Below are 20274 nucleotides of genomic sequence, written 5' to 3' on the forward strand. Positions count from 1 at the left end.
TCGTTCAATTCGTGCATCAAGTAATTTTGTAGAGCGATATGAGAATGATGAATATACAAAAAATATATTGCCCTGACGCTATTTCTCTATTTACATAATCGGTTTTATGTTAAAAATACCGGATATGTATATATAATACACTGTACATTCTTGTACAATTACAATATTCTATTAAGTAAATCGGTATAGAATTAAGAATAATTCGACTCGTGCAAGAAAAAATATTAGAATAAATATAATTACATCAACCATATGCAAGTATGCAGTGATAGAACATACTGTAAAAATTATCAGCATTGAGAATACTGCCATGAGTATCTTCTGTAAAGTTGCATCATCGACTATTAGTATAAGTGGTTTAAATAATACTGAAGTTACTGCGGAATAAATCGTAGCTGTTGCACGTATAACATTCAGCAAATTAAAATGTATTTATTTATTTTTGCAATAAAAATGCACATGCTATATACGGAAAATGATGTTTCCAATTTCATAATTCGTAAGAAATTTATTTTTGACATTTTTCGTGTTGCGTATGTGTGATAGTGGTAATAATGGTAATATATATCTTTGTGATTACTGTGTCTTTTATTATTTAGTAATTAATAGCACAATTCTATAGTGTCACATGGAATCCATTTTGAGCTCTCCAAAGCATCCCATAAATTATAATCTTGTTCGATTATTTCTCTGTTCACCTTATCGATGTCAATGGGGATTGAATGCTCTATAAAAAAGGGAAAGGCATATAAAGCAATGGATTAGAATATTCAAGTAAATTTCAATGAACAAAATACATATATTTGTTTTCTTATATTATCATAAGAAGATAAATAACATACCAATCAATTCTAATTCATCTTCCTCGGGTTTCTGATCAGATACATAACTGTTGTAAGCATCTGACGTCGGCTCACTTTCATAATAACCTTGTTGCCAAGCACTGTAACTGTTCCAGTATGACGATGTATCATAATAATTATAAGCTTCTGAATTCATGTTTGATGCTTGATATTCAGAAGTTGATTGCGGTGGAGTTGAACTAAAATTATTAATTTAACATTATTAATTAAATGCAGATATAAAACAGATAGTTATCTCTTTGTGGTATAATAGTAAAGGAATATTATTCACATAATGACTAGAGAAAAGAATTTATCCTTTTTACACACATATTCATACTATTTAATATACAATCTCAAAGCATACCCAGATATTTTATTCCAAGGTCTGGGCACTGCGTTGCAGATTTTCAAGGACTTTGTTCCAAGTCCTCTATAACCATTCATAGTGATCAAACTATTTTTTTGCTCCTCCTCGTTTGCGAATCTGACAAAGCCATAGCCCTTGCTAAATCCCGAACTGTCTAATATAACCTTAGCCGTCCTTATAGAGTTATATTTTGCGGCAAACGCCCTGTATAAGGAGTAATCGTCTACGTCTGTGGACAGATCGCCTACCCAAATACTGAATTCTCGTTCGGCCGCAGGTTTTCCTGTAGTACTGGCATGATTTAACCGGAATCTTACTGGCTATAAAATATATCAAGCAATATGACGTTGATTAGCTTATTGTTAGAGCAATATTCAGATCTAATTCCCAGTTATCACATCACATATATCATATATCATACTAGGAATTTTTATTGGAAAAATATTCTATCGTTAGAAAGTGCAGATTAAAACATGAATTTAACCTCAATTAATTGGAAATCATGGTATTTTTATCCATTAAAGGGCAGAAAAATTTTTGAAGCTTGTTTCTCTACGGTAAAAGTTGAGCAAGGAGTTTCAGACATGTGTTTACAAAGCTGTGCTATACTCACAGGATTTGAACCAGGTATCACCTTGCCATTCAACTTGTGCATGGCATCGAGCGCCATTTCGTCAGTTGGAAAATGTACAAAACAATATCCTGCGGGTTCGCCGGTATACCGATTCCGCATAACTTTTACCGTCTGCGGCTGTTCGCCCATTTTGTGAAACGCATTCATAATGAAGCTCTCTGTCATATATGGCTCCAACTGGAATCAAATAATTTATCAGTAATGGCACTTATATTGGAGCAGTCGTGTGTGGAGAAATAATTTTTGTCCTTCACAAATTGTTTAGACAATTTACTCACACCGCCCATCCATAGCTGACACAGCACCATTGGCCCTGACATTTTGCTCGGTTACAATCTATTTCTTCTGATAGTTATCTCTTCTGACTCGACAATTTTGCAGAGCGAGATGAAAAATATACAAAAATTATATCGTTTTGGCGCTATTTCTTTATCGTGGGTACATAACCAATTTTACAATCTCAAAGGCATTAAATGTATATATACGTTCACCGTGATACACACACTGTATATTTTCGCACAAACACGATATTCTATTGAATAGATCGGTATAGAATCAACAATGATTCGATTTGTGCGTGAAAAAATAAAATTTATATGTATGTAAACACATCAACCGTACACAACAGTACACAAGAGATATAACCTATGGATATAACGCCATATGGACAAGCGACGGAAATGCCGGGCTCTCTGTCGCAGCGCAAAGGCTGAGTTTCCACTGAGCGCGTCACGCGTCGCGTCATCCAAGTTGACCAATCAAAACATCACATTTTGTTCCCGTCACAAGTAATGTAATAAAATGGGATGTGTTGATTGGTTAAGGGCCCGGACACACACTTTTTCGTAATGCTAGGTCTACAATGCGAGTCGCAAAGTCGTGAGTCACAAGAATTGACCAATCACAATCGAATTTGAGGAGAATAATCGACTGTGATTGGTCAATTCTTGCGACTCACGACTTTGCGACTCCCATTGTAGAACCAGCATAATGCTGGGTCTACAATGCGAGTCGCAAAGTCGTGAGTCGCAAGAATTGACCAATCACAGTCGATTATTCTCCTCAAATTCGACTGTGATTGGTCAATTCTTGCGACTCGCATTGTAGACCCAGCATAAAGATAATAAAATATATACATAAAAAGCTGGCATTAACAATTTTCACTGGTTTCTTGTAAAAAAATCCCGAAAAAAGCGCATTTTACAGTAGAATACCCCCTTAATGTATATAAGTAATTATATATTTTTCTTAAATATTAATTAATTCTCTTATATGATATGCTGTTAAAATATTTTTTTAATAATGTATAATCTTACTTTGAAGTCTTAATTCTGTTAAACATTCAAATACTCAAATGTCACGTGAAACAGAACTGTAACCGTTGTGTTTTCACACAACGCGAAAAAGTAAACGGAGGATTCACATCGCGTTACAGCGGCCACCGTGGGCCACCGGAAGTCATGTCCCGTCCTGATGCTGCACCCTGAGAAAGTGGACATAGCACGGACACAAACCCATGTACCGTTACCGAGCGAAACAGACGTAGTTAACGTGAAAATATTAAAGAAGTAATTGATACAGCAGCATCTATTAACTCAGCTTTTCAAATTTGGCGGCGCAGGGGTCTACGAAACGCTACGCTAGGGCTGCGTTCGAAAACGTCACCCGAGTGCACACGAGTATACTCCCTTCTCTTTCTATCTCAGCGAGTTAGAAGGAGAAGGGAGTATACCCGTGTATACCCGGGTGACGTTTCCGAACGCAGCCTAGTACGCTACTGCTGTTCATGGAGCTCGCATTCGCTAGCGCTATCATGGCTCCATGAACGGAGTTAATAGCGTTAGCGTTGGTAGCGTGGTAGCGAGCTCCCCGAACGCACCCTTAAGCTCTCTGTCGCAGCGCAAAGGCTGAGTTTCCACTGAGCGCGTCACGCGTCGCGTCATCTAAGTTTAACCAATCAAAACATCCCATTTTATTACATTACTTGTGACGGTATCAAAATGGGATGATTTGATTGGTTAACTCGTGATGACGCGACGCGTGACGCGCTCAGTGGAAACTCAACCAAAGGCGCATGCGCGCATAGACAAAGACAGAAGAAAAGGAAAGGTGGCCGCTCTGCCGCTCTCAGTAGTCGAGTAGTCTCAGTAAAAGTCGCGCAGTCGCGTTTGAGCGCGGACGTGTTCGAACACGTGTTTTCTCCTGAATACATTTTGGAAGATTGCTGATGCAATCACAATTTCCACTCAGATTTCGCTACGCAATCAGTGATTCAGACTGTTAAACAAACAGTGGCAAATCTGGCCGTATTGTCTGCTGAAAAGCGGCAGGAGCCAATATAAAAATAGGAAGAAGAAGAAGGAGGCCGCTCTCTCTCTCTCACAGGTTTCTCTGGTTTCTCAGGTTTCTCTATTCTCGTTGATTGAGAAGAAGGAGCAAGGGGCGTTTCGCGCTTTTCATCATTGAAAATATATTTTTCGCTCACGGAGCAGCACAAATAGAAATACAAAATGCCGCGACTTGGTGAGTGGTGCAAGAAAGAAGTAAGTAATGTTTTCTAACCTAGCTTGTGTGCGTGTGTATATGTATTTGTATAACTGTTAAATAAATAAAAAATTCTTTGTTTTCAGGATGAAATCTTAATAAAGGCTGTAATGAAATACGGTGAAGACCATTGGGGCGTTATTTCCGCACTATTTTATAGAAGATCAGCCAGGCATTGTGAGGCACGCTGGTCCCGATGGCAATATTTCCTGTGAGTAACATCAGGCGTTTTATTCGAGTAGAACAATCCACTGTGATTAATATACTTGTACTAATTGCATTGAATTATTTCAGTGATCAGCAAAAAGAAGCGCAAAAGAAAGAAGAAGGAGACGATGCCACTGATGATCCTCGAAAACTTAAACCTGATCCCAATCCGGAGACAAAGCCAGCAAGACCAGACCCTAAACATATGGATGAAGATGGTAGGTTGAAAACTATCGTTAATAACACATTTTACAGTAGAACTAATTATACTTTATAAACTGTATGCAGTGTCCATCGTAACGGTCCCTACGATATTTGAAACCCTTTCGACAGTTAAGAAAAAAATTTTAACGTATCATACTTTGAGATTTACCAGTAGCAGTTATGGTACTTATAAGCTCTGACTAGAAATGTAAACACTTAAAGTTGTCTGGGAAGGGAACAATGTTCGCCTTATAAATACATTATATTAGTATTTTTTAAGTCTTCTTTTGAAGTAGATATTAATTGTTTAATATTAAATATCAATAGAAGTAACATTTCTGATAGTGTGTAAAGTCCCCTACAATATTATGAAGAAAAAAGAGCACGGTGCCATTTAAAAAATTCAAGATAATGATTTTTTATGAAAAAAAAAAAATTGTTTTCCAATTTTCTTTTATTGGCAGTTGTAGCTTACATGAAACAGATGAATGTTTACCTTACAATCTTTTTTTTTAACTGTTGAAAGTATCTTAAAAATCGTGTGGACCATTAGGATGAACACTCTGTATTTTTAAAATTGTATATTTGCACAACGAACGTAAGTTTCTAATAATATTGTGTTTCTTCACAGAATTGAAGATGTTGGAGATGTTGGAGATGTTGGAGATGTTGAAGATGTTGGAGATGTCGTCAGGGTCACGCGCCAGGCTGGCAAATAATGTATTCCATAGGGTTTAATTAATATTTATATTTATTAATTCAGCTTTGTTAATAAACTGCATATATACCAAAATGACTTGACCATTTTTGAAAAGCACATTAAAGTTAATTTAAAAATGATAGGCAGTATTCTAAATTCTTATTTGAGAAACTCTGTTAAAAGTTTCACAGCTGAAATCTCATTGGCTCGCCGAGCAATAATTAGCGAGCGCGCGTATCCGTGATAGCCGCTCGCCATCTAGCTTTCTCGCGCCGTGGCCGCGGCCCGCGGCGTCCGCGATTCGCGGCGCGGCGGCGCGACGGCGGCGTGCGCGCAACTTCACTTCGATGGCAACAAAGATGGCGGGCGCAGTGCGCGCATCGATTACGTGCCTCCGCTAGGCGCGTTGACGGGTTGACGTGCCTGACAAACGTCGTCCGGTCGTCGTGCAGCAGCTCGGCCAGAGTGCGGGGCCCCAGTAGCTGTCGCGGGCGAACGCGCGGGGTCCTTACTCCTTTCGTGTATGTGTGCGTGCGTGCGCGGCTGTGCGTGCGTGCATGCGTGCATGCGTGCGATTACGCGATTCCGTCGTGTGCGCGCGTGAGTGCGCGCGTGCCTGGCCGCCGCGGTTGGGGTTTGGGGTGTTCGCGGGGGCCGCGTTTCCGACGTGTTCCGACGAAATATGTCAGAGGCCGCGGAAGCATGAGCGAGGGAGCGGACTCGGTTGCGCAGACCCGCGGGGACACGCTCACGACCTTGGGCGAGGAGGGCGAGCGCGATGCGACGCCGACGCCGACGTCGACGCCGACGCTGACGGAGACGGAGACGCAGACGGAGACGGAGCCGCTACCGCCGCCGTCACCGCCGCCCCTGCCGTCGCCGCCGCCGCCGCCGCCGCCGACGACGACGGCGTACACCAGCAGGAGGCCGCGTTTCGGCACCGGCGGCCCCCCGCCGTCACCCTACGTGTGGATCGACGGCCGTCAGCTGCGAAGCGCCCTGGCCTGGACTAAGAAATGCCCGCCCCGACGAGTCAGCTTTCCCCTGACCGACAGTCACCTGGTGACAGGCTACCTCGAACCCGACAATCCCTGGCGGCACGGTGAGTACCCTGCTACCACCACCTCTTTCCGCGACCTGCGTGCCCCCCCCCCCCCTCGCACCTCCTTCACACCTGGTTTTTATACCGGCTCGAGAGTCGCACCTTTGGAGCACGCATTCGGACTGCGCACCGTGTGTTTAACTTAGATTTAACGACGTTGACCGATTCCAACGATCTCTAGGTCGAGTAGATCTGGTTGGCAGTTTTGTCATTGACATTTACGGACATTTATGACACGGACGGAGGAAGATGAGATAACTAACCAGGATTGGTGTTCTGCGAAAGTTGACGCGATCACAGTTTGTGGACATTTTGTCATGATCTGAAGAATGCTTGGTGGCTTGTGCTCAAGCATAATGTAAATTTTGACGTGATGTAAATTGCTCTTAGGCCGGTATTCATAGTCAGATCTTATATATAATCGTCTTAAGTTCATCTTCAGATACTCCGTAGCCAGTAAAAAACGAGTCGTACAGCGTCTGAAGATAAACTTTAACGAATATTAACTTGAAACGAACATTAAATGTAAGATCTGACTATGAATACCACTTTTGGAAGCAACGGAGATTCACTACGGTGCTTACGATTTGGTGCAGAGATGTACAATGTGATGATTAATCCGATGTTACGATGTTGCAGGATTGTTTCTGCTTGTTCTCAAGATTTAAATTAAAAAGAAACAAAAAAACTATTGTTGAATCGTTTAAGATGCAGTGAGTCGTAGCTACTCGCTGTAACTTTGTATAAAAGTTATCGGATTTGAGATCAAGGCTGTAAGTTGTTGTTTTGAAGATGCAGCAAGAAACTCTGTCGGTCGCATTAAAAAATGTCCAATGTATGATGGCAACGTGTAAATATGTTAAATAACAATGATAAAAATGTGCGATTAATTTTTCAACTAATTTCTGTTAAATCGTTTTTCAATTCTCATAGAGATTGTACACGTTAAAGAAATGTTTTGCTTAGGGCCAGAATAATAATTGTTCATCCATGGAAATTTTAATAATATAATAAGAAGAGGATTCTTAAACCGTTAAGTCGTTTACGTGATTTTTTTTAGCACGGTTGTATTTTGTTACTACGCTATCGTGTTTTTTTATAGACTGTCCCAAGCGAAGGATTTCGCAATGTGAACCATGTACTAATTATAAGTTTGATGAGAGAGAAATAGTGATGTTAAAACTTACCTGATACAACACACGACGGAGAACTGTAACAATACATATTTTTTTTTCCTCACTGTAATTATTGTGTAAAAATGATGACTCTTGTAAAATAAATAAATAGATTATTGTACACCACGATATATTGCAGACTTTTCTTTAACTTCACACTCATATTCTATCTATTTTGTGTGTTATATATATTTTTTGCGATATATTATATATACACATGTAAATACTTGATCGCGTCAGAAGAAATTGCATAACGAGGATGCTAAATGTTTTGTAAAAATTTCACTTTGTCTTTTAAGAAGTCTTTTCAAAATTTCCTCTATCCTCTTTAAGAAATCTCCTGCCTTCCGTTATCTTTGAAATGCTCTATCTTCCGTTATCTTTAATATACACACAAAGATATGTGTATTTTAAGTCGAGACGTAATTTTTGCAATTTTTGTGTTATAATCTATGTTGTTTGTACGTTATGAAATAAAACTATTACTAATTGTTCCCAGCTGAAAATGTGAATCGCGAGGACTTAATCTTTGCATACAAGGAGTCTTGCGCACGTCACGCCACCGAACCCTTGAAAAATGTTTTAGTTCAACTGGAGGTAAATCTATTTACTTCTTTATAACACTCCGAGCAATATTAGATTTTTATAACCGTCTTACGGCGTATATTAAAAGCAATATTGAATTCAAGTCTGAGCAACAACGTGTGTTGCAAAAAAGGAACGATCTCGCAGAGATCCGGTCCTATTTACGTGAAAGTTGTGAGCTTGTTTATTTGACGAAAACGCCGAACTGGCTGAAGTAAAAGCAAAGTTTATTTTTTTTTATTCTTCCTTTATCACGGTATTTTGTACGTGCTACTAGCACTGTAGCGATATAGTGAGACTTTTTTTTTTACCAGATAAATCAAATCGTAGTAATACACGGACATGCCGCATTGAAGAGCGAAGAAAAGTTTTTACAAGCTTCGACATTCAGTGAACTTTGTAGGGAAAAAGATTTTGGAGTTCTCTTTCACATGTTCTCATTCTTGTTACATAGAATTTGGATATATCTCAAGATCGCTGCGAAGAGCTGAATTTGAAAGGGGAAGTCTTGGATCAGGATCATGTCGAACCATTGGAGGAGATACTGAAGAGAATACAGTTTAATAAAATCGATTTAGAAAGGACATCTCTCAATGACGAGGTATTTCTCTGAAAAAAATTATGTGTATTATTTTATTGAGTATACTTTTAATATATGAACGTTCCATATTAATGATTACCAATTATTATTACAGAGTTCCGTGATATTATTTGATATGATGGAATATTATGAATCTGCAAGACACTTAAATATTTCGTCTAATCCAGAAATCGGAGCGCGCGGCTGGCAAGCATGCTCACATATGATTAAGAAGGTACTTATGCAACCAATCAAAAGATTTTCGTAAGACATTCTTATATTGGTCGTATGTCAAAATTCCTTTCCAAAATTACTTTTATTTTTACTTAAATTTTAGTTGATTATTGTTTGGCTATATCTCAGGACATATGTGTGTCATCATGATGTTACATAAAGTGAAAGTGCTAGGAGTGTGTAATTAATACAGTTCTTATTTGTTTAGACTGAGAGTTTAGAGCACTTTGAAGCAGGGGACATAAAGTTTGACGAACAAAACATGAACATTCTGACCCGTGCATTACGGACAGTTTGCCATCTACAAGTCCTTAAATTGGAAAATTGTGGACTGTCGGGCAGAGCAGTTATCATGCTTGGTATTTATCGCGTAATAATTGTTTCTCATACGTTAGAGTATTGTGTATTACATTGCATTTACAATGTAATTGTGTTTGCAACTTATTAATAGAGTAACATTTATTGTTATAATTTACGAGAGAAAATTAGTACATCAAAATATTAAAATATGTTAGTGCAATTATTAAAATAAAATTTAGAAGTTCTCTCTCTCTCTCTCTCTCTCTCTCTCTCTCATGATTGATTTGTATGGGTTATGACTCTTTGTTTTTTAACAGTTACAGCCCTAAAAATAAATAGCGGTATACGGGAACTATATTTAGCCGATAACGGGCTTGACTTATACGATGCTATACAGCTTGGATCTCTCTTAAGAATGAACAATCAGTTGCAATTGCTCGATATTAGGTATGTACCACTTGATAATTAAGAACAATTATTTTTTTAAAAGCTTTTTTCGGAAACAATGAATGCGTGTATAAAGTGTATTGGTGTTTTTTTATTAATTTGATCTTTAGATTTCTATGAATGTTTTTCAATTTTTCGCAAAAATTGGTAGAAATTATATACATAAGAACAATATTTTTATGTGCAGTTTTTAGATTTGCTTTATCTTTGTAAGAGGCATGCATTACGCTTAAGCGAGTAAACAATGTTAGTACAGATTTGTTCTTTTTTTTTTGGAAATGTTTTTCCTTAGTAATAATAACGTCCAAGACGACGGGGTACGAGATATATTGGAGGGCCTGATCAATCAAGTGAACGAGGACAAAACTGGCAAGGGACTTAGCATCCTAATACTGTGGAATAATTGTCTGACCAAGAAATCATCACCCTACTTCTCAAGGATTATAGTACGTATTACGAATATTTTTCGGTATATTTTTTTCAATTGTGTTGTTGATGATACGTATTTTATGGTAATTTTTGTGATTGATATAAGTGTAAATTATTAATAATTGTAATTCGTACTGTAGCTTATAATTTTTTTGCAAAATAAATTTTATTTAGCAAGATTAATATTTTAATTATTAGAATTGTTGCTGTTATTTTATTATATCAATTACTTTTAGCGTGTTCATTGTTCTTATGTATGTTTATTTGTGCTATTATTAGTAAGTGTGTTAGCATAATTCGAGATAAGAGAATTAGCAGTTTACACTCAATTCATAAAAATCACGAACGAAAGAAGATCTGAAGCTATTTTAAATCAGTAAAAGATAAAATAAATTAAGTAACAAAAAGTATGCTGTTCATGTGTTTGCTGTCCTATTACGTTCACAATAATTTATGTTCAGGCGTTATCGAAAACATTGGAGACTCTGAATATCGGCCAAAATATGCTGACAGACGAGACATTGAGCACCGTTAACGAGTCATTGAAGAAAAATCGTGTTCTCCTACAATTGGGCATGCAATCTACGGAACTCACATGCGATGGAATAATTACGCTCGCTGAGATAATGGAGACGAATCAAGTTTTGCAGGTAAAGCTTTCACTTAAGCTCTCGATAATTCGCTGTGCCTTATGTCACTCCTTTCTTTTGCAGAGGATAGATTTACGGGATAACAGTATACAGATGCGTGGAATGCGTGCTCTCGTGAATGTCATGAAAAAGAACAAGACCATTACGCAGATTGATTTGGACGACAAACCTCGGATAAGAATAGTGAGTGTCGATACTTATTTCATAACGGCAAATCTTGCAGTTATGTACAATTTTTGGGGTGTCAAAAACTTTATAACAAAATATTATTCATAGATCTTAATAATGCTTATGTTTAATAATTATCTTAATTTTTTTTAAACACAAAGGACGGTCCCTTGCACGAGTACAAGGAAATGGCTGCGGAGATTCGCAGCTGCTGTAGCCAAAACGAGGAGCGCCGTCTGCTAGAGGAGTCGGCCGAGGATGTTGAGAGCCCGCAGCACTCGAACCGGTTGCTGAACGCGAGCTCCCGTAAGATCTCGCTTACCTGTCAGACACTGCCAAGCTCGTCGCGATCGGCGATGTTAGCCGCCGATGAGCCGGCGACGCGCACTATGCTGGAGCCAAAGCGTACCAGCGGAGGCCGTCTGCGCTCCCCGGCTCCCAGTCCCATCCCCTCTCCCGTCGCCAGTCCGATCCCCAGCCCGTCCCGGAATCGCTTCGTCGTGTGTCGGGTGTCGGAAGCATCGTTGCGCTCCGCCGACTCCTCGGTGTCCTCCTCGCCGGTCACTCCGCCGTCTCTCGGCTCCTCCCCGTCCCTCGGTTCTTCCCCGTCTTTCTTCCCCAGTACGAGCGGTGGCCCATCGCGGTTCCGCGTGTCGGTCGTCGAGTCGGTGGGCGCCGACCGCTCGTCGCCCAAATCGGTCGTCGCCTCATCCAGCGGCAGCTCGGTCACAATCGGTTTTAACGTCAGAATCGACGCAGCCGACTCGGACGATCCCGACAGCGCAACCAAGATGGACACACATGCGACGCAGGCCGCTAGCACAACCGCGTTCGTAGACACGCTTAATGTAGTTGCGATATCGACAGAAATGTCCCCAAACGAAGACATTGCCAAAAACGAAGATCGTTGTGACGAAGGAACGAAGGGGGAGGAGGAGCGATCGGGAGTATACCGAGCTGAACCGCGAATCTGGACGGATGAGAGCGATACCGCGACGTGTAGAAGTGAACGCGATACGATAACGGAGGTCGAAGAAGAGCGATTAGTTCAGAAGGATATAACCGCGCAGTCGGAAAGAAACGAGGACTTCACGACGATTCGCGAGGATTATTGCGATGAGTCGGCGAATCAGAGCAACGTTACGGTAGATCTCGAGAGCATAGTAATGCCCGACAAGGATACCGAGGCGATCGAGGATCATCGCATCGTGTATACTAGTACAAAAGAACTACAGGTACCTGCGTATCCGGTTGAGGATACAGCTTCGTTGAGGATTAGCGTAGTCGAGGATAAAGCCTTGATTAAATCGTCCTCGGATGACCCTTCGGAATTGCGCGTGAATCGGACAACTTCGGAAGGATTGTCTACCTGCGTTTTGGAGTCTTCCGTAAGTACTACCTCGGATACGTCCTCGACTCGCATGGCAGAGCCACATTCGCGGGAACAGGCGAACACGTCGGTACAGAGGCACAAGTCCAGCCTGGAGAAGCTCCTGTCTCTGTTCCAGCATCCTGGCCAGTTCTTCTCGGACTCGTCGAGCGTTGGCGCGGATACGAGAAGCTCTCTACAGGAGAACGTAAGTGGCATGATGGCACTGGGCGACAGGCTGCAGCAGTACCTGAAGGAGAGCCGAACCAAGATTAGCACCGACAGTTCATGGTCTTCGGAACACGGATCTTTGTCGAGAAACAGATCGGTGAGAGTAAACGTATCGCAGTTACAGAGCCTGACCAATATATTTGCATCTTTCAAGCTCGAGCCTCACACGAATCTCGCTGAGCATAGCACTAAGTTCTCCGGTCAGGCAAAAAATCAGGATACGAATGTTAAAGAGAAAGATTCAGAAAGATCGACAGATACCGAGGTTGCAAGAAACGATGACAAGAATCTGATCGGGCAGGAGAACGACGAGAGTAATTCACTGGATCAGCAGCGAAATGGGATTACGACGGATGATGAGAAGAATTTAATTGTTAAAGAGAAGAATCAGATTGTCAAGAATGACGAGGACGATTTATTCGTTCGAGAAAATAATCAGGTAGGAAGAAATGACGAGCAGAAGTTGTTTGTCCAAGTTATCAAGGGTGATGAGAAGAATTTGATCGGCCAGGAAGAGAGTCGGGCTATGCATGACGAGAATAATTTATTTGATCAGGTAAAAAATCAGATTGTGAGAACCGACGAGAGGGATTTAGAAGATCAAGAAAAGGAGCAAGTTGCCAGGAGCACCGATGAGAGCTTTGAAGATCAAAAGAAGACTCGAGTTATCGAAAACAGCCAAAATGAACGAGATCAGGAAAGAGATAAGGTTGCGAGTGACAACGAGTTTAATAATTGGGAGATGTTCGCGAGAGACAGCGGGAACTTAAAAGATCAGGACAACGGGATTGCCCGAAACGACGAGGGAGATTCTATGCGAAATGTACACGTTAATGAAGAAAGTGTTAAGGAGGACGGTGCGCGTTACGCAGACAAGTTACAATGGACGGAATCTGACTTTAGTGATCGACTGTTACCTGAAAGTGTGCAATCAAAGGACGATTTTGTTGATAATTTAGTATTAGATGGCGGCTATGTTGAGCCGGACGTGGCGGCTTCGTCGTCGCTGGCGAGCAAGTCCACCGTGTGTATAGCTGTAAAGTTAACGGACGTAGCCGGATGTTCTGCTTTAGAATTAAGTAAGACCGACAGTACAGGGTGTAACGACGATTTTGTTAGTGACGACGTGGATCGAGGAGAGCGTGACGATGCGCAGGATTCAGAACATGCGGAGCGTAATGACGTTGAACGTTTAAGACGCGACAATCTAGGGGATTTGGAATGCGACGGGCCGAAGGTTTTAGAGGATAACGACGGGGAGTGTTTAGAGCGTAACGACGCGGTCGGAGGAGTGAATACCTTAACGGCGAGGACATGTGATACAACCACAGACAGTATTAATCAGACTAGTGATAGTAGTTTTCCGATTTGTAACATAGGGCATGATAGGAAAATCGTAGATAGCGTAAGTACAACGAGAGCGTCGACGAGCACGGGCGATGACGTCGGCACGATTAAATGTACGCCAGGCAACTGCGGGACATCGTCGACGTCGTTGAACGATGTCTGGGTGTCGTCGATGTCGGTGGACGACGTCGGGACGCCGTTGAGGTCGTTGAAGGACGTCGACTCGAACGGCCACTTAAACGAGAAAGTTACCAGTAGCACGTGCTGCATTGTCGACCAAGATCGTCAATGCGAGTCTACGAAGAGGGAGGAGGAGGAGGAGGAAAAGGAGGACGTGGCGGAAGTCCTCGATGATGATACTTGCCGCGATTCCGCCGACCGTAAAAGTACAAGTGTAAATATTAAGGTAGAACCGCGCGAATCGGTGACGATGAGTTCGGGAAGCCAAGAGGCGTTCAAGGAGCATCACGAGGGACAGTCTTTCATGCCAAATAACGTCGACGTACATCGAACTATCCTTAAAGACGCGGCCGAGCCCGAGGACCAGCCGGAGGACGCCGTCGACGACGGCAGACGGATCGACCCGACCATCCTCGTCACGCCGTACGAGACGTCCGCGAATCTCGACAAGTCCGACGCGGAGGAGCTCATTTTCTGCATGACGGATATCTCCACGGACGGCACATCGGTGGAGGACGAGCTGTCGCCGAGCGTGCCGTCCAGGAGCTCGCCGAACGACGCCGCCAAGGTGGCGGAGTCGTACTTCGAGCTATCCGCCTCGAGGGCGACGTCGACGAACACGCTGCTGATCGAGAATCCCGAGGGCGCGCACAGGAACAGCCAGGATTCCGGTACCGAGGAGACCGTCCTGACGCTCGACGACGCTGTCGTCGGCACGACGGACGCGCATCCGCTGCCGCCGCCGCGCAGCAGCCTCCAGGAGAGCGTGGACTCCGGGATCGAGTCGGAATGCTCGTCGATATGCATCAGGGTGGAGTCCGCCGCCGAGCGGACGCTGGACGTCGTCGTGGTCCCGAAGAGGCCTTCGCGCGACGACAACGGTGTGGGCGACGACAACGACGAGTACGGGGAGTTTGCGTCGGACTTTCTTGCCAGGGAGACGCGACTGGTAGATAACGACGGCATGAACGACGGCGTCGCGCACTCGTATCTCAACAGCATCAAGTGCACGGTCGTCAGTACGACGGCGCGGACCGTCGCCGACGAAGGCGTCGCGCATCCTCCCGCAGCCATACACGGCACCAGGTGAGTATATCGAGCGCGGGTACCGGGCGGTGCCTTCTTCTCGGCTTCTCTTCGGAACTTCCTACGAGAACCCTAGAATGCGTTACGCCATTCACTCGGCGTAGCTGGCTTACGATCTTAGCAACGTAATCTCGACAGATAAGAAGAAAAAATTATATATTCCGCACTGGGAAAAATATGCTTACAGATACGCTCTCATAAATACGATGTCACGTGTTGAAAGAGCCAGACAAGATTCGTTGGGGTTTTAGGGAATCGTTCAGTTAAGAGGACCAAATGAGCCCTCTTCGGTTCACCATAGTTTCCACAACACAATTCAATCGGATATAAATTTCACAAAATTAAGTTTCCTCGAGGTTCAAGTGATTTCGTTATATACTAGTCTCAGCTCAAAATTATTAAGACACAAGGATAATGTCAACGGAGATAATTGCACTTGAATGGATGATTTTATGCTATCCATTTACGTGGAAGAGCCATACATTCTAAGGGTTTAACGCGACTGACGGAAAGGATGTTCCTTTCACTGCTTCGACTTTTCTTGACTTTCGCTTTTTGCACCTTATACGACATCAGCTTTTATTGTTGCTATTGCTGGGAACATTTGAAGAAGAGAACTTCAAAAAGTTTCGAATGCTCTGTTCATCGCGACTTAAATGTAACGAAATGTTAAAGAAATAATCGCTAATTGCGGCGAGGGGTATAATTGTCTCGTTTCTTTCGCGGTATTATTTGGAGCATTCGAAAATCTTCAAAGACTCACGCGTTGTTACACAAGATTTCTTGTGTAACAGAACTTTCAACACAACTTTTACCACGACTTCTTGGCGATCTTTTCGTTCGCTTCCTTGCTACTTACTTTACCCTCGTCTATTTTTGACAAACACATTAACGTCTTTACTTTATTAACAAGTCATTAAAAGAAAAGTTTAATTATTACATTTGTTTTGTACACCTCTTGTTCCTACCTCGTTTGTATATATGTATTTCCCTCTTATTATATATATACACATCTTCCTTTTGATATTTCCTCTGCTGTTGCACGTCTTTATCATGCAAACTTCAATATACATTATATACTACAATTTTAAAATAAATTATTTATCGTTACAGTTTTTTTTACGATAACTAGAATTTTACAATAAATCATTTAGTTAAAAATTTCAACTTCTTTATTATTGTCTAATATTTCATTTAATTTTTCGAAAGCTTGTGCACAGCTTTTCTTTCAAAATGCAAAATGCATAATTTATATATTTGCACAGATATTAGTTTACGGGACGAAGACAATGTTTCATTTTTTTGCAGCCCGAAATAATGCAGCGGAGGAAAAAGAAGAGAAGGCGAAGGATAGCGAAGGGAACAAGTCGAACGCGATCGAGTATGACGTCGACGATGATGAAATCGACGAATTCAAAGAAGTGATGAAGCAGCTCGAGCCAAAGTATCGGCGCTATGCCAACTGGCGGATTTGAATGCTGTTTGAAATTATATGTCATTCTTTTCGGAGGTCGTTGATGTAAAACAGATGCTTGGCTCCAAGGACTGTCGATTCTGTGGACACTTACAATTATACATCCTTCTATGGATTCTTGATTCCATGAATCTTTGATATTATAGATCTTCGGTTGATTTTCTTATCCTCCCGCGCTTTTGCGCCTTAGAAGTTCTTAGTTTCTAGACAGAGTTTATTTTTAAAGACACTTGCCATTAGAAATTTTGACGAGTAGGAACTAGGAAACTGTTTTGACAAATAATAATTGTTATGATAGACTCCTCTTTTCAATGATCTTTGTTTTAAATATTTGGTAGTATTTTTGTGTACACAGGTACCATGCATCTTTGAATTCAGATCATTAATCATTATTACTATACTTATTAGTACTATAGCACGAATAGTACTATAGTACCATAATATCTTGCATAAGTAGCTCTTTATAAATCTTTGTTATCTTTCCTCTTACACTCTTGTATCTGTAAAGTAATCTATTTTCGCAGATCCATGTTCTACAGATCTTTGGAGTTGTTGCACGTCGAAACAATATGCGGAATTGCGACGCGGATTTTTTTGACGACCCCCGTGGTAGAGGAAGTATACATAGCGAGCGTTGAAAACTTAATTTTTAATTGTAATAAGTGTCTTATGTACTAGCTAGTTTTTTGTCGGTTATTTTTTATTTTGCGGGAAGGAGCAACTGTTGGAAAGTAGGGAAAGATGAAATGGAAAGTGTACATTAGACGATCGATTCTAGTCCCGAAGACAGTCGATCTGTCTTGGGAAATTGTAAACTTAACATGCACCACTGTCTCTCGCCGCGCGTAGATGTAACATGCTGGCAGTGATCGATAACGCCAGTGCTTCTTAAACTTACAAATCACGAGACACCAAAGGATAGAGTCTTTTCTTTGTCGTGCCTCGAGTCTCTGTTAAGATTTTCCTTGAGAAACAATGGCAGGCGAAAGTTACGATTATAGGGTGTTCCGCTACAATCATTGACGATGTCCTTTCAATTAGAAGTTAAACCGAAGACAGAGAAAGTGATGGTTGTTTCAATACTGATGCAACAATAAATAGTTAATAGAAACGTTAAAAATTGCTAATTTTCATTACAACAGATATCTATATTATAAATAAAAGAATATCTGTGCGCGCGTGTGTGTGTGAAAGGACATCTGGACGGACACCTTGTATATAAAACATAAGGGATAGTATAAACTTTTTCAGTGTAACTTTCTTTCTACGATTAAATCTTATTTGTGTTGGATGGATTTGAAATAGATATAACAAAGGATAAATATTTGTCGCAATTAACATACTAATCAATGTAGAATTATCTGTTATATTTCCAGATTTTCGTGGAACACAGTTTAAGGAACACTGACCTAAAAAAAAAAAAACGGCGATTACCTTAAACGAAATACTTTAACGAATTATTACTTAAATGTACATCACTGTTAACTAAAACTGAAAAACTTCCTGAATGCCTTGCATATATAGTATATCGCAGAAAATATGAGAATCATTAATAGATTACTCTCAAAGAAATTTGAAGCTGGCTTCTTAATCTAATTTAAATATATATTTAATATTTATTAAAATAATTTAGGACAATTTAATACCGGCATCTAATATTGAAAATTAAGAGATGCAAGTTTCATGAATATAACTAAAAAATAAGATTATTTTTTTAATAAATTCGAAATTCTGTTTGCATCTAATTTTAGATATTGATTATCAAGATATTTAATGTTAAAAATTAAATGATGCTCAAAATTCAATATTGTTGAACCAATAATTAAACCTTTAGGTTTGATTTTTGATTCAACAATGTTGAATTTTTAGCTTCATTAAGAAGGTTTTTATTGAAGATTATCATATTCTCTGAGATGTTCTGTACATTTATGTATATTTGTGTGTGTGGGTTGTGTGGTATGTAATGTGTGTATTGATTGCAGGAGAACGCGATCGAGAAATCATTCGCGGTTACTGAGTGATCGCGCGTTACATCACAGACGATAAGTTTCGAAGGTGACTCGAATCTGTGTTTTGTGAGAGAACTTAAATGAAGTTTCAACAATACGAGGCAAGAAAATGGTTCTTATCTTTTTACACTATCGTAGTTATATTTTTTGAAAGTGTAAAGCAATTATTATCTTTTTTGCACGTTTGTAATTTGCATAAAGAAATGAAAATAGCTTAAAATCATCTGCAATGTAGATGAAATCCTTATTACAATATACAAATATATATATTTTTGTATATTGTGACAGTCGTGTATATATATATATACATATATATATATATGATTTTCTTATCTTAATTACCAGGCAGATTTATATACATGTATACTTTTTATGTAAATAAGATGTACCTTTTGTACCTTTCATGTAGGATTAAGGTTTATTAAGAGATTAACTTTGTTGCTTTATGTTGCGTTTTATTTATTAACATTCAGAGCTTGGAAAATTGATGCAATTTTTGCCGAGCAACACTGTACTTTGGTATTATATACATATGTACTTTTTTTTTATATCGTGTACGTTAAAAACAGATTCGAGTCTCGTCGAAAGTTATCGCGTTTAGGTAGCTCGCAATTTTCGGAAAAACAAAATACTAACTATTCTATTATTGTATCTTAAATTATATCTCTCGTTTTTTTTGTGGTTATTTACTCTCTTACAAATCTCGTTACAAATGTAAATATATATACATACATATGTATTTATAAATATATATATACATATACATACGTACATCATATTTATGTATGCATATGTATATGATATAGATACATATATATTCGCCACGTTGCTAGTGGCTAATGTTATGTAGAATAAGATCGTCGCCCTTGCGATGGTGACAACTACAAGCATTCTTGTACCTGTCTCGCGCTGAGTAATAATTGCACGTGCAATTATGGCTATTTTTTACTCTTGCGTCTTGCAATTTGTCAAACAGTAAACTACAAGCGCAAATTTCTATGTATTCTATTGACAATAAGTAACAATTAATCGGTAAATTTTTGGTATTCTTCTACGTATTTGACCAAGCGGATGGTGGTGATAAGTGGGAGACAAACAAATTAGTCAGTCGCACTTGTCCGCATACATTTCGCGCCGATATCTTCATTGAATATCTCCGGCAGACAACTTAAAGTTACGATTTGAGTCGCCAAAAGATACTTTGGCAAGTTAAATCCGGCAAAGCGGTTTTTGATCAACTGAGGAATTTTATCGAGAGATCAGACGTTGCGCGTGCAATTAGAGCGTGTTTCATTTCGCGACATGTACAATTCCCTGTGCTAGAACTATACATATATATAATAATTTTATGAAATTGTAGTTGCACGCGCACTTATTTCCCAGTGAAATGCGAATGTTAATCCTAAA

At 40.3% G+C, this 20274-nt stretch overlaps 3 protein-coding genes across 4 annotated transcripts; 2 read left to right on the forward strand and 1 right to left on the reverse strand.

The window, feature by feature from the left end:
- Positions 1-407: 407 nt before the first annotated feature.
- Secp43 (tRNA Selenocysteine associated protein) lies at positions 408-2528 on the reverse strand. Its single transcript, XM_071701810.1, has 5 exons — positions 2125-2528; positions 1826-2023; positions 1210-1532; positions 843-1042; positions 408-727 (listed from the first exon to the last, which is right to left on the reverse strand). The coding sequence occupies exons 1-5, from the start codon at positions 2164-2166 to the stop codon at positions 603-605; spliced, it is 888 nt and encodes a 295-aa protein (XP_071557911.1). The 5' UTR covers positions 2167-2528; the 3' UTR covers positions 408-602.
- Positions 2529-3971: 1443 nt separating this feature from the next.
- LOC139770105 (uncharacterized) lies at positions 3972-16832 on the forward strand. 2 transcript variants are annotated; one of them, XM_071701818.1, is made up of 14 exons: positions 3972-4369; positions 4477-4601; positions 4685-4815; positions 5433-6603; positions 8278-8375; positions 8818-8964; positions 9059-9178; positions 9386-9536; positions 9795-9924; positions 10217-10370; positions 10815-11003; positions 11067-11186; positions 11333-15384; positions 16693-16832. In XM_071701818.1, the coding sequence occupies exons 4-14, from the start codon at positions 6204-6206 to the stop codon at positions 16700-16702; spliced, it is 5571 nt and encodes a 1856-aa protein (XP_071557919.1). In that variant the 5' UTR covers positions 3972-4369; positions 4477-4601; positions 4685-4815; positions 5433-6203; the 3' UTR covers positions 16703-16832. The 2 variants fall into 2 exon arrangements, with proteins under 2 accessions (XP_071557919.1, XP_071557917.1); XM_071701816.1 differs by having other exon boundaries at positions 3974-4389.
- LOC139770194 (cell division cycle 5-related protein-like) lies at positions 4357-5539 on the forward strand. The gene is made up of 4 exons (XM_071701968.1): positions 4357-4389; positions 4477-4601; positions 4685-4815; positions 5433-5539. The coding sequence occupies exons 1-4, from the start codon at positions 4357-4359 to the stop codon at positions 5537-5539; spliced, it is 396 nt and encodes a 131-aa protein (XP_071558069.1).
- Positions 16833-20274: the final 3442 nt, after the last annotated feature.

This window comes from Temnothorax nylanderi, unplaced genomic scaffold, assembly GCF_030848795.1.
Source record: "Temnothorax nylanderi isolate EJ_2023f unplaced genomic scaffold, tnyl_v1.0 TNYL_tig0027_pilon, whole genome shotgun sequence".
Classification (NCBI taxonomy): Eukaryota; Metazoa; Arthropoda; class Insecta; order Hymenoptera; family Formicidae; genus Temnothorax; species Temnothorax nylanderi.

What these genes read in the sequence shown, in the direction of transcription:
- LOC139770194 (XM_071701968.1), top strand. Translation starts at nt 4,357, where the DNA reads ATGCCGCGACTTGGTGAGTGGTGCAAGAAAGAA. An exon ending in GTGAGTGGTGCAAGAAAGAA is followed by an intron (nt 4,390 to 4,476) that starts GTAAGTAATGTT and finishes CTTTGTTTTCAG; the next exon opens with GATGAAATCTTAATAAAGGC. An exon ending in TAAACATATGGATGAAGATG is followed by an intron (nt 4,816 to 5,432) that starts GTAGGTTGAAAA and finishes GTTTCTTCACAG; the next exon opens with AATTGAAGATGTTGGAGATG.
- Secp43 (XM_071701810.1), bottom strand. Translation starts at nt 2,166, where the DNA reads ATGTCAGGGCCAATGGTGCTGTGTCAGCTATGGATGGGCGGT. An exon ending in CCTTGGAATAAAATATCTGG is followed by an intron (nt 1,043 to 1,209) that starts GTATGCTTTGAG and finishes TAATAATTTTAG; the next exon opens with TTCAACTCCACCGCAATCAA. An exon ending in AGATGAATTAGAATTGATTG is followed by an intron (nt 728 to 842) that starts GTATGTTATTTA and finishes CCTTTTTTATAG; the next exon opens with AGCATTCAATCCCCATTGAC.
- LOC139770105 (XM_071701818.1), top strand. Translation starts at nt 6,204, where the DNA reads ATGAGCGAGGGAGCGGACTCGGTTGCGCAGACCCGCGGGGACACGCTC. An exon ending in TTGCAATTGCTCGATATTAG is followed by an intron (nt 9,925 to 10,216) that starts GTATGTACCACT and finishes GTTTTTCCTTAG; the next exon opens with TAATAATAACGTCCAAGACG. An exon ending in AGACGAATCAAGTTTTGCAG is followed by an intron (nt 11,004 to 11,066) that starts GTAAAGCTTTCA and finishes TTTCTTTTGCAG; the next exon opens with AGGATAGATTTACGGGATAA.